We start from the raw sequence: 12611 nt of genomic DNA on the forward strand, positions 1-12611 counted from the left end.
ATAAATCCAGGTCAACATATCTGAACAATAATGTATAGATACAACTAGCTTGAAAAACTGCACTTAACTGTGCAATTTAATGGACAAGTAGGGTGACTTCAGGATGGACAGAAGAAACGATCTCAAAACAATTACTCCCTACAATCAATGTGTCAGCACATCACTAGTAACTCACACATGAGTTTGTTCTTTAATGTGTGTCTGTGGAGCTTAAAACTACCACAGGTGCTCCTACAGGCTAGAAAAAGCCCATGGATTTGCAGGCTTTAACTACGATTCTAGGCGTTACAAATTGAAATTTGGGGGTACGTTGCTTTTAAAGCAAGACCAGACACAACATACCTGGTGATAGTGTTCACTGCAAGACCAGACATAACATACCTGGTGATAGTGCTCACTGCAAAGTGAGACGGGGGCTGTGTTTCATGCATTAGAAGTTTCAGGTAGACGCTGCTCTGGTCTCGTGCTACTGCCACAACTGGATCAGCCTGTCCTTGATCACAGTTATAAAACAGCTTTGGAACAAGCCTTAATGATAATTGTCAAAAAGAAACAGTATTATGGAGATATTATTTAATATACAGTTTAAAGTACATTTAATACACAGTTCAGAAAGCTGCATGCAATAATTACAAATATCAAGTTGTAAATAAAAGCTGTTTCAAAACTGATTAAACTGAATTCATCTTTATACAATTGCACTTCATTATAATCAAGGAGCTCAAGTAAGGACAAAGGAATTGTTCCAAACCTATACAAACTACAACAAACACTTTACCAGAGTACTCCTCTCTTAGTGCTCCCATCTCCCCAGCTATTTTCTCCATTAACATCTGCATCAACCAAACACTAACTTCTACCTGAAAAGGACAATTTTCCACCATCTGATTTCTATGCAGCAAAACCTAAACATACAGTAAAATCCAGTCTTCTTGAACAATGACCTTTTCAACTTATCTAACAGTGAAAAACTACTGTAATTTCACAGACAGTACTTCCAATGACTGCCCACGCTGGATGTTTCAAGGGGCTTCTGCAAGCTTGTAGCAGCTTTCTTGGGCAATTAAGTCTTTTCCACCGCTTAACATACCTGCTGTCACTAATTCAGCATGAAGATACAAGAAAACTCCAACTTGTTACCAGTCAGTTAACAAAATAACTCTGCTTCAAAATCAAGTCCCTCAATAAAAGCAACAAACTATGATGCAACAGTTCCAAGATTTCTCTGCTGAGATGTTTCGGCAATACAATATTTTTTTCTGACCTTTTAAAGTCAGAACTTTAAAAGGTTTTGTTGTCCTTTATTTCTTATTAGGAATGGACAGCAATTAATAGACTGAAAAAACTAGGAAAGAGACTCCTCAGATAGATATCTATATCTAAAACACACCAGGAATTCAGTATTACGTGCTCCCAACTTCTTTAAGTATAAAACTTAAGTCTTTCAATTCTAATAAATAAATTACCAACTAATCCTTACTGTTTGGTGCATTTATGTGTATAGCAACTGTAATCATAGTAGGTTCCAGCAAACAGCTGCTTTTTAAACAAAATTTGCTACTGCACTATAATCAGTGAGCACAAAAGTTTTAGGATACGCTGCTTGTGACTGTGTGTAAATTACAATGGTTGGGAGTTTGGACAACTCTGTAAAACCAAACATTTCAAGTCCATCAGCTACTGTCAGGATACTGAATAAACCACTTCAGCATGCAGAAAAACATCTTGAAGTCAAATTGAAACAGAAAGTGACCCTCAGAATGTAATAGTTAAATGTAATTGTAATGATAATGGAAAGCAAATTACAATTGCCTCATGAGCCAAAATGACGCATATTTCAGGAACCATAAAGATGGATGTGTCTCCCATCTCTCCTTTAAACAAATATATATATGTATGTAAGCATGTATGTATGTATATATATATATATATAAAAACCACCTAAGGAATTATTTTCATTACAGGTATATATTAGTAAGCAAATATCTTTCCTAACAACTTTTTTTTTCTATAAATAAAAACATCATATATACCTCATTAATGAAGCTGCAGCCACATGTCTCACTCTTGGATCTTCATCTCCAAGCAGACATATTACAACATTATCAAGTACTCTCTCCTGAAGTTTTAATAGCTAAAAAATAAGTTGACACACTAAAGTTAATTGAACATTTTCATCATTTGACCACATTGCTAAAAGAGAATTAACAAGTGAGATTTCATCTGTCATAGAAGTTTGTAAGACTTGTAAGATCTCTACCTTAACATTGCCAAGCACAGTACCTAACTACATAAACGCCAAATTTTTTTAAGTTAAAAAAAACAAACCACAAAACATCCCCCCCCAGAGAACACTAAGACACTTCAATCTCCATAGTGAAGTATACTCCCAATTGTAACAAGTTTTGGAACACATGTCTATTTACACAAAACAAACTTACAACAACTATCAGTGTTGACAGAATTTAAAAAAAAAGTGAAGACATTGCACTGGTACCTTAATCCAGAAATACAATATAGTGATTGAATAATTTACTTACACCAGTATAATGATGAGTACCTCTGTGCAAGCTCTCAGTTCTTCCTTCCAAGAAGCTGACTAGCCTATGATAAAATAGAATTTAGAGTACATTAGTTAACATTACATATTATTTCTCCATTTAAAGCTCTGAGGGTTCTTTTTGTTTATTTTTAAGAATACCCCCGCAGGGAGAATATAAGTAGTAAACACTTTTTGCTACCTAAAAGGTAAGCTATGTGCTAAACTACTCTCTGGCGAGTATAACTAAAGAAAAGTAATCCTTCTGTAAAAAAAAACATTATTTACACATTGTGATTTCATTTTTTCCCATGCATAGAATAATCAGACTATTTTGAAAACATGGTCACACATCCCAAAAACATGACTACTCAGAAAGAGTCCGATTTTGTACAACTAAGGATAACTTGAAGAATTTTCATATAAACATCTTTTTCTTTCAGCTTGGAAGAACCCGTAGAGAATGAGGGAATGCAAAAAAAGGAAATCAAGTCACCTTCATTTCAGTGTAACAGAAACTGAGGAACTGAAGAGAGCTGAAAATGGAGAACAAGTCAGAGACTTGCTCTTTAAAAACACACACACCTGGCCATGAAATCCAAATTAGTTTCCAGATGATATGGTCCCCCTCTGATCACACATTTATAGAAGACTTGATACAATAGACCAATGAACCAGAAACAACCTACACAGTGTTAGTAGGATTGGGCTTCGTTGAGAAGCCAACAGTAACCTGACAAAGGAATTCATACATTCCATATACGACTGACTGGTCTGAACTAGTTTTATGAAACCAATTAATGCACCAGAAGAAACTGCTCCATTATGGTTCCAGTTCCCCATACATCTCCACACTTCAGCTACTACACCCATGGAAAAATATAAACACTTACCGAAAATCTACCTCTGCAAGTGTTTCCAGAAGTTCCGTCCTTACTAACCAATACGAGCTGTTCTTCAGGGTAAGGAGGTCAACAATCAATTGTAAACCTAGTTCACTGTAACTGCTACTACATAAGCTCATGATGCAATGCTGAAAAGAAAACACAACTTTCAGTTACATTACAGAAGAGGTTCTCGGAATAGAAGTATGAAAGTGATCAAAAAAACCCCTGTTTCATTTAGAATACTAAAAAGAGCTAGGAGAAAGTACCAGAGCCAGGTACTTGCAAGGCCAGACTACTAGTCCATGTGAACTGCTAAAACCTGAAATTAAACCCTGGAGAGCAATGCAAGCCTCACAAATCAGAGGACAATCCCCCAAAGAGTAAGGTCTAAAACTCATTGGGCTTAAACATCACAATCACTATATTCTCATCTGTTTAAAAACAGTCTCCTAATTTCCACAGGGTATTTTTAGACAGCTGGTTCTGATTTCCAAAGTTTTTGCAAAAGTCATACCTCTTCATTTTAATGTCTGTTAAACTATAGGCACAATGTGTGACCTTTGGAAAAAGTTACAGAACACCACACTTCTATGTTTTATTTAACTACACAAAATGTACATTCTTGTTTGAGGATCAACAACCCAAAAGACTTAGAACATTTCTGCCAAAAGGTATAAAGTCAAGATACATTATATGTTGAAATAAAGAGCCAAAGTTGACTAATGTAAGTTGCCTGAACTCAACAATTTTGGTGAAGTCTTCTAAAAAGCCATAATCCTAAGTGTAATCACCCATGCAACCACCACACACAAACATGAAGATTGCTGAACAGAAGGTTAAAAAGTTGCATTTAACTAACTGAATTTCCTTCCCTCGGCTGTATCACAAACCCCTCCTCCTTGCATATAAAATCATACTTTCCATACACAAACTATCTACATTTTACTAAAAGCTATGCTTTACCTCACTGGCCTTTAAGTTGCAATACAGTCAAGTCAGCCTGTGCCTCTCCTTGACGAATTAATTCCCCTGGACCTAGTAATGTATCATATCTCTGTGATCTGTGGTGGTGTAAATAAATTACTATTGCTTACCCTCACAGCTGTACAAGCCAGTTTGCACGTAACAGAGGACTCATCTTTCAAAGTTTTCTGTAACAGAGGTATGCAGTCTACCAAGGAAAAGAGATTTCCTAACAAAACAACAAAAAAAAAAGAATTTAGAGCAATGAAACACTGCAATGCTGCATTAAGAGAAAAAAAGACACCCTTAAAATAAATTGTTACCTGTTGAGCTTCTGACATTTATTAGCCATTTTTCCACATCAAAGCGGGATTTGATTAGAATGGAGTTGACAATTGTTCCACACAGAATGGCAGTAGCTCCTCTAATCTGGGGATCTCCATGGTCAATGTAGTTCAGAATATCCGATACATACTGCTCCTCTAAGAAAGTAAGTTACAACTACTTTATTTTAAAAATACTAGTATTGGACTTAACTGATCCCTAGAAATGTTTTAGTGGAGGTCTCAAGTATTAGATAACCAATGTCAGCATATTCAAAATACATCCATCTTAGTTCAACCTTTCTGAGAGCTCATGCATTCAATTTACAGATCATTCACATTGTTCAGATCAATGATCATATATATAAAAACACTACTGATTTATTTCAATCATACATAAAATGCTCTGCAGAAATCTGAGAAGCATTTTGGTCAATATACTAAACCTGCTGCACACTCCAGGTCCCTGCTGATCATTTGTAAAAGTTACCTAGTGGCTTAGAAACCATCTATAAGATGGACTGAAATAAATTAGAAGAAACCATCTGTAAATCAAACAAAGCACTTCTGTATAGCAATTGTACTGAACTTCAACTTGTCAGAAGCCCATCCACTGAAACTTTAACTATAAAAAAAGTACCTCACCACATATGTCACTAACACAGACAGCACATTCATTCCAATTCATGCAATGTTTGTTCACAAATACTAAACTGGGTTCGGAGTTTTCAGCAGAGATGCTGCCTGACTTACTTGAAAACCCAAACACACTATCAAAATGAAATATGTGAACTGCAACATACCATACTCTTCTCCCATTGCTTCCAGGGGTGTTTTATACAGTTTGCTGAAGAAAGACTCAGGGTGAAGGGCAACAGCTGCTCCAACACAACTCACTGCCAGGGCTTTTACACTCACCCTTACATCTCTGTCAGGAACTAAAGCTGTGGAGAAGAAATTTCAAAAAAAATAAAAGGAGGGTATTTAAAAGCTTCCTGAATTGTTTTTAGTTAAATTAATAACACTGTGTAAAATAAACAGCTTAGCCTGGACAAAAATATGAAGGCAGGGCCAACAGTTCCAGTTTATCAGAGGCAGCAGTGATATATGGCTGCTTTCTTTTTCTCTCAAATACTCTGTATTAGGAATATATTTGAAATTTTCATATACAGTTGTAACATACCTCTAACTCACTTCCTTCCAAAAACACTACATTATCAGAACACATGAGCAAGTAACAGTTTAGAAAAGGGAAAAAGAACAAACATCTTAGATCAGTCATATATAATGACAGGAAAGTCACCCTCATCCTTGGAGGTATCTAAAAAACATGTAGATGTGGTGCTTAGGGACTATCACAGAAAAACCCCACCCCAAAAAATTTCCAATAAAGGGAGAAACAAGACAGAGCAAACTGATCACATTTCCAACATTGTACATTGAGAGATACAATGAACCAAGGAACCTTGAAGACAAACTTACCTCCTTTCTCCCCAGTAAGTAGGAAAGAAGCTGACAGCAGTCTGACACAGTGCACTAAAGGAGCAGAGTCTCCATCCGTGTAGTGCCCTATGTCTCCCTTTACCCTGGAGGGCTATTGAAGGCAAAGCACAATTTTTTATTACAGAAAAATTAATCTTCAATTTAAATAAAATATTAAGCACAACAAGATTTAGAAACACTGCACATCCTCAAATGTATATGGGTTGCAATACAAAATGTGTTTAATATATGTTCCAAAAGAAGGCCTTAAAATATAATGCTTTGGAGAAGTTTATATCCTGTATCAGAACCGGTTCAATTTTACTACAGATTATTCTACAGATTTTTCTGAACTACCTAGATTTGCTGTTTGCATGTGAAGAGCCTGATAAACCACTTTTTGTCACCAAACTATGATCTTTGGAAACTTCACATGAAAAGCAATTAATTGCAAAGTTGTTTCAAAGAAGGCTGACCACCTTCTGTAGTTTAACATTTAGAATTTCACAGCAGTCCAAGCTGACCTAACTCCACCTGTCACAAATGAAACTCCTTTTGCCCCAGCTCAGAACCAAGTCCAAAGGTAAAGTGAAAAAAATGTGAAGAGGAAACCTGTGGTTAGAATGGCACAAGGCTCAAAGACTAAGACATACTTCTGAGGAGATAACAAAGTTATCTACACAGCTAGAAACCAGCACAAAGGTATTTGAGTAATAAAGTATCAGCGTAGCCTACTAATGCACAGGCAGACAAAAAGGGTTCTCAGCAGTGTATGCTCTGCTATGGCTTTGCTGGTGATTGCATTAAAGATATTGACACTTGTGTATTCACCATATGTTAAATGGAATTCAGGTTATAACTTGGATTCACTAAATAACCTTAGTTACTTTGACCTATAATGAAGTACATCACATATACAGGCTACCCCCATACACCACTAATCTACTTTCGTAACTGTAATTTTTAATTATTTTTTTTTAACTTAGTTGTTCTAAACTTTAAAACTGACCACTGTGACTATTTCTCACCTTGTTTTCATGATCACCAGCTTCTGCTGCATCTTCTTTTGATGTAAATCTGTCTACACTGCTATCAGAAGGCTGTCTGCTATGGCTCATGGTTTTCAACAGGTGAGGCTGCTGAAGAGCTTTAAAAAAAGGCAATTCATGGAATACCATTTCAGATGCAAACTAAAAGCACTTTAATTAAACTTAATTATACAAACATGAAAAATAAATTAGCAGTGATCAAAACAAGTGATTCATTACAAGTGTTGAAATGTAAAATACAGAATGTATTTCAATCTAGTTATTTGGTTTTTATATCCATTACGTGAGTCTTCACTCCCTTGGAAGTGCAGATGCACCTGTACATCTGTCTTAATGGTGTCACCAGTCTGCCCCACCCCCATATTTATCAACATACCAAGAGAAGAATTCCTGAAAGACTCTGATGAATCATCCTGGAGAATATTTGCAGCTTCATCTTCCTCATCCTGTAGCTGCCCAATCTGCATTCCAGAATACTGTCCTTCAGCACCCTCTAAAACCTACACAAATGCAAAGACAGGACTTTAAATAACTTAGCTTAACACACAGTATTAAATCTCAAACATGCAGTGCTAGTAATCTAGAAATAATTTGAAAGCAAATATAAGCCTGATAAGTATTAGTGTAAAGCTGTGTGCAAGCCCCAAAGCACCTCCCTCCTCCTCCAGCCTTGGGGCTGTTGGAAGCCACAGTTCATGTGACAGTCTCCTGGCTGAACCATGAACTTGGCTGGTAACAGTGAGAAAGTGGAACACCTGGTGCATTGCTCCCCTGCAGCTCTCCTTGCTCCCTCACCCCAAACATCTCTATCTCAGCAGCTACAAATCACAACCAACCCCTTTACTGCCACAAACTGAACTTGTCCCTTGCTGTCAAACGCTCCTATAATCTCACTTGTCCTGGATATGTGAAGTCAAACTGTTTAGAACAAAAAAGGACAAATAAGTTTAAATGTATTTTAACTATTCTAAACTAGAGACTACTTAAATGGACACTCCTGGAAAAGTTTGACCCTTGGTACCAAGGCATTATATAGGTTGTAGGTATATGGAATGATAACCATAAAAATTAATAACTATAAAATTAATAATAATGATAAAATACAGTACAATTACAAAAAAAAACCAAAAACATTTGACTAAGTCTATCAGAAGGGAAGATACTTCAGTTACTCCCTGACTTCATAAGCACTTAGAAATTGTTCATTAAAAAGCTTGAGACTGGGTACAACTCCTGTCAATTACGAAAAAATAATTTTACTTGTAATTACTGCTTGCAAACAGTATGCAAACTGACATAGTCTGACAAAGGATTTGCAAGAAATGTATCTTGCCAATAAACAGACCTTGTCAATAAATGTTTACTCACTTTGGCCTCTGCATCGCCTTAATTTAATTCAGAAAGCAATTATCATCACTCCTTTGGTTCTTGAATCCTCAGATGTGCAGAAGTATTTGCTTATCATAATTACAAATTTACTATTCTTTTGTAGTGGTAAGAGATTATTACTCTTCCGAAGTTACTTTCAGAAAACTTAAGCCAAAAGTTTGACAGTGTTTGAAAAAAGCTTACGAAATTCAAGTTTTCCCCCTTTTTGCATTTTCTGCTCTGGCTCCCAGTAATTGTATTGTTGCTGTTTTTATTACAACCTCAAAATATACTTGCCCAAGAGAGACAAATGTCTTAAAATAGCTATACTGTATGCACGTTTCAGGTGTTTATTAGATATGTAACTGTTATATTAGTAAATCATGCAGTATTGGTCCATTATAGGAGAAATCCTTAAGATGGAATAAAAAGGAAAAAAGATGAGTTGTGTTGCCAACTGAAAAAGCACAGGCAGAAGGCAGTGTGAAGCAGTAGGTTCCAAAAATATTCTTTTATCATTCCAAATAGACTGTTCACCCTTTAACACTTCCATTAATCCTCCTGCACCAAAACAATTATTAATATATATATATATACACAAAATGAATGATATGCTACTAAGAGAATATATTTATGTCCAGACTTTGATACAGCCATTCTTTCAGTGAATCTGTTAATGCCTTCACACAACCTGCCCAGTGAGCACACTGATTACAGCTTTCTAGTTTTTATTATTGCTGAAGTGAAAGTGTTAAAAGGAGGTCAAGCTCTCCAATAGAGGTGTGAGCTGCTGACCTTTCCACTGTTACTAGCTGAGGATTGAAAAGTAGAAGACGAGTAAGGAGACGAATCCAAGTCTTGGCCCTCCACAGAAGAGCTCTGAGACATGTCGGGCCCCTCAGTAGAAGGAGATCCCCCCTCTGCCCGTTGCACACTTACAATTTCAGAACTGTCCGAAGGGGTTACAGCAGAGTCTGGACCTTCTGTAGTAGTCTGAGAGCTATCACTAATTGGTGAGGAAGCCTGTGTACCATCATTCAAATCCATAGTGGCATCTGACTGGACAGCACTGATTTGGCTGGAGCTTCGACTCAGCACTTCATCTTCTTCCCCTTCAGTAGCTGTACTTGTTAAATCACAGCTTGCCAGGTCTACAGAGTCTGACTGCAGCGTGTGCTGAGAACGTGGCTGCTCAGTAATGATATCATGTCCTGTAGGGTCAGCAGCTGAACTCCCCACTGACCCCGCTGTCGACACACCTGAAGAAGAAGCCAGTTCACTGGTTATCTCACCCTTCACAGAGGCTGCAAAACACAGACATTAATGAGTCAATCAAGTGTTTAAACTCTTGATATGGACACCACACACTAAGTCACATATTAAACTAGGCTAAGGAAAACATGCAACTAAACAGCTAAACTACAGGTAGGGAAACAAGCATCTGTAAGATGCCACTCCATCTATACCAGTGACTGAATATTGACAGTCTCTCCATCAAAAAAAAATGCAGTCAACTTCATTAGGTAAGTATGTTTTATACTCAGCAGTATTTACAGTTTCAGTTTTGTGAGCATGTCTGTTGAGTGCCCATCCACTTCCTTATCACCATAACACATCATTTATATATATATTTCACATAGAGCAGTAAAAGAATGTATTTGTTAACTGCACTGCTAAAGAGAAAGGCAGGTACCTGTAAATGATGCAGTGCTGACATCAGATCGGGTTTCAGAGTCATCATCCAAACCTTCTTCTTCACCAAGAAGTATTTTACCTGAGAAGTGATATAGGAAAAAAATTTAGTTTTCCAAAATTATAGTCAGTTTGAAATGCTGAAGAGTTGCAGACATTTAGATGTGAAATCTATTTTTTAAAAAGTTTGTTCAAATAATTTTTCATAGCCATGACAGGTAATAGATGGAAAAAATAAAGGAATGAAGAAAGTGAACATCCAGTCCCTCACTATCTGATCAGGAAAGAAACAGCAGTGACAAGGAAACAGATCAGTTTTATCTAACAGTGTAACCATTCAGAAAACTATCTACAACCTTATTAATTCTAGTTTGTTTTTGTGGACTATATTTAAGATCCAACTAATTTCATCAAGTATGTCATATTATTAAGGACTGGATACCTGGCATCTGGATGTCTGCCCTCAACTCAGATGGACATAAAAGCACCACAAGCAATAGAACAAATAACCTCTTCCTCCTTAAGGCTAAGAAAATTATCAAAGACTGCTTGCAGTTTGGGGTTTGGAACTCCAATTATAACAGAATGGAAAATGCCTAGGGGGAAGAGCAGTGCAGACCAAAAGCACAAGACAACATAAGTGGGACAGGGTGATGAACCATGGACAACAGCCATTAAGAACCAAGGATTACTAAGGCAAAAAATCTTCAGAGAGGCTTCTGCCATAAGAAACTTGAGAACCACTTATAACATGATCACCACAGAGTTCTCTTGCTCACAGAGCATTATCTATTTAAATTACAGGCAGTGGAAAGAGAAAGATACCTGCAGATGCACAACTGTCTGGAAGCCAACCAAGGACACAACTGCACTGAAAAGTCTGTCAATGGGACAGGACATAGAGTGCAGAGGGAGCTGCTGAGCCCATCCTTCTGGATGTTGTAAGTCACTCACTGAGACAAGGGGACTCACAATAAATGCTCTGAGATAGGACTGGTTTGCCATTTTGAATATACTGCACTGGTAGTCTAAGATTCGCCATGCAAGATACTGATGTTTGGATAACTTTAGGTGAATTCTTTTGCACCTCATTCAAATTATCAGGAGGCAAAAAAAGTATTAACAGGCTTTTGAATGAATTTCTCTTTCACAACTGCTTTCATACATAGCAGTACCACTGTAGAATTATCTTCCTCCAAAATGAATGGTTTATGCTACTCAAACCTGTAAGTAAGGCAGAAAAGTAACATAGCATTTCCATACACATTGTCTGTAAAATAATGGTAATTGAGAACTACATACTCCTATGACAGAATGAGTAAAATTACGCTAAGAGTTCCCAACAAAAACTATGAAATATAATATATTCTTCTCTATTATTTCTCACATTTACATCCATTTCACTGAAACAAACCAGGATATTCTTCTGCTTTCCACAGCTGACCACCTCTAAAAGTAAGTGAAAGAGGAAGGACACTGAAAAACAGTCATTAGGCACATTAGGTTTTGTATGTTTAACTGAGTATATAACACAAGCAGCAGCATACTTTTCCACTATTTGATTAAAAAAAAAAATAGAAATCAGTCCTAAGTTGCAGAACATAGGCTTTCATTTCAAAAGGAGTTTTCAGCCTTTTTTGCAAATAATCTTCTGAAGCTGAAACATAAACAAACCAATAGAGGGCAGCTGCTCAGAAGTGAAGTTGGTCTGACACAGTAAGATTGCAAAGATGTGGAACACACAGATTTCTATAGATCAGCCTCACTTTACACCCCTACACATAAAGGAGTATTACAGCTTGAGAAGTCTCACTCATTGACTACTACTCTATATGACAGTAGACTGTAAAATGACTTCAAGGAGGAACTGGGTATAGGCTTGGATTTTCCCTCCATTCTACAGTGGAGAGCAGCAGAAAACGAAAGATTCACAATTCAAAATTAAATCTGAACAAAGCACAAAATCATTAAGAGATTTCTTCAAATTTGTTTATGCCACTGCTTCAGACCACAAAATCTTCATACCATAATCTTCAGAAAGGATAAAAGCTGATGACTCACACGTTTTCCCACTGAGTGAAGCAAAGATTAGTGTTTTAACAAGTACTTAAACTGAATTTACACTGTTATTAAAACTTCAAAGTTACACAGAACACTACTAACAAGTCAAAGTATCAAAATGATGATTTACCATTTTTCATTTACAAATGTTATGTGGTGTTATTCTGATTTGTTACACTGTGTCTCACCTTTGGATGCTGCAGCAATATCTACTTTCAGAACACCCATTCTTTCAGCCTCTCATTTC

At 36.7% G+C, this 12611-nt stretch overlaps 1 protein-coding gene across 5 annotated transcripts in view; it reads right to left on the reverse strand.

Moving 5' to 3' along the window:
• Positions 1 to 12611, reverse strand: part of HTT (huntingtin) — an 80760-nt gene that overhangs the window by 50258 nt on the left and 17891 nt on the right. For 2 of the 5 annotated variants that reach the window (XM_064653365.1, XM_064653362.1), the window contains 12 exons: positions 10305 to 10385; positions 9551 to 9870; positions 7620 to 7743; positions 7223 to 7341; positions 6195 to 6306; positions 5516 to 5656; positions 4713 to 4871; positions 4521 to 4618; positions 3433 to 3572; positions 2541 to 2604; positions 2034 to 2134; positions 382 to 528 (listed from right to left, as the gene is read on the reverse strand). In XM_064653365.1, the coding sequence (XP_064509435.1) occupies positions 382 to 528; positions 2034 to 2134; positions 2541 to 2604; positions 3433 to 3572; positions 4521 to 4618; positions 4713 to 4871; positions 5516 to 5656; positions 6195 to 6306; positions 7223 to 7341; positions 7620 to 7743; positions 9551 to 9870; positions 10305 to 10385 (1606 nt within the window). Of the gene's footprint in view, positions 1 to 381; positions 529 to 2033; positions 2135 to 2540; positions 2605 to 3432; positions 3573 to 4520; positions 4619 to 4712; positions 4872 to 5515; positions 5657 to 6194; positions 6307 to 7222; positions 7342 to 7619; positions 7744 to 9406; positions 9916 to 10304; positions 10386 to 12611 lie in introns of all 5 variants that reach the window. The other 3 variants (XM_064653363.1, XM_064653361.1, XM_064653360.1) reach the window with 2 other exon arrangements.

Source organism: Pseudopipra pipra, chromosome 4, assembly GCF_036250125.1.
Source record: "Pseudopipra pipra isolate bDixPip1 chromosome 4, bDixPip1.hap1, whole genome shotgun sequence".
In the NCBI taxonomy this organism is placed as follows: domain Eukaryota; kingdom Metazoa; phylum Chordata; class Aves; order Passeriformes; family Pipridae; genus Pseudopipra; species Pseudopipra pipra.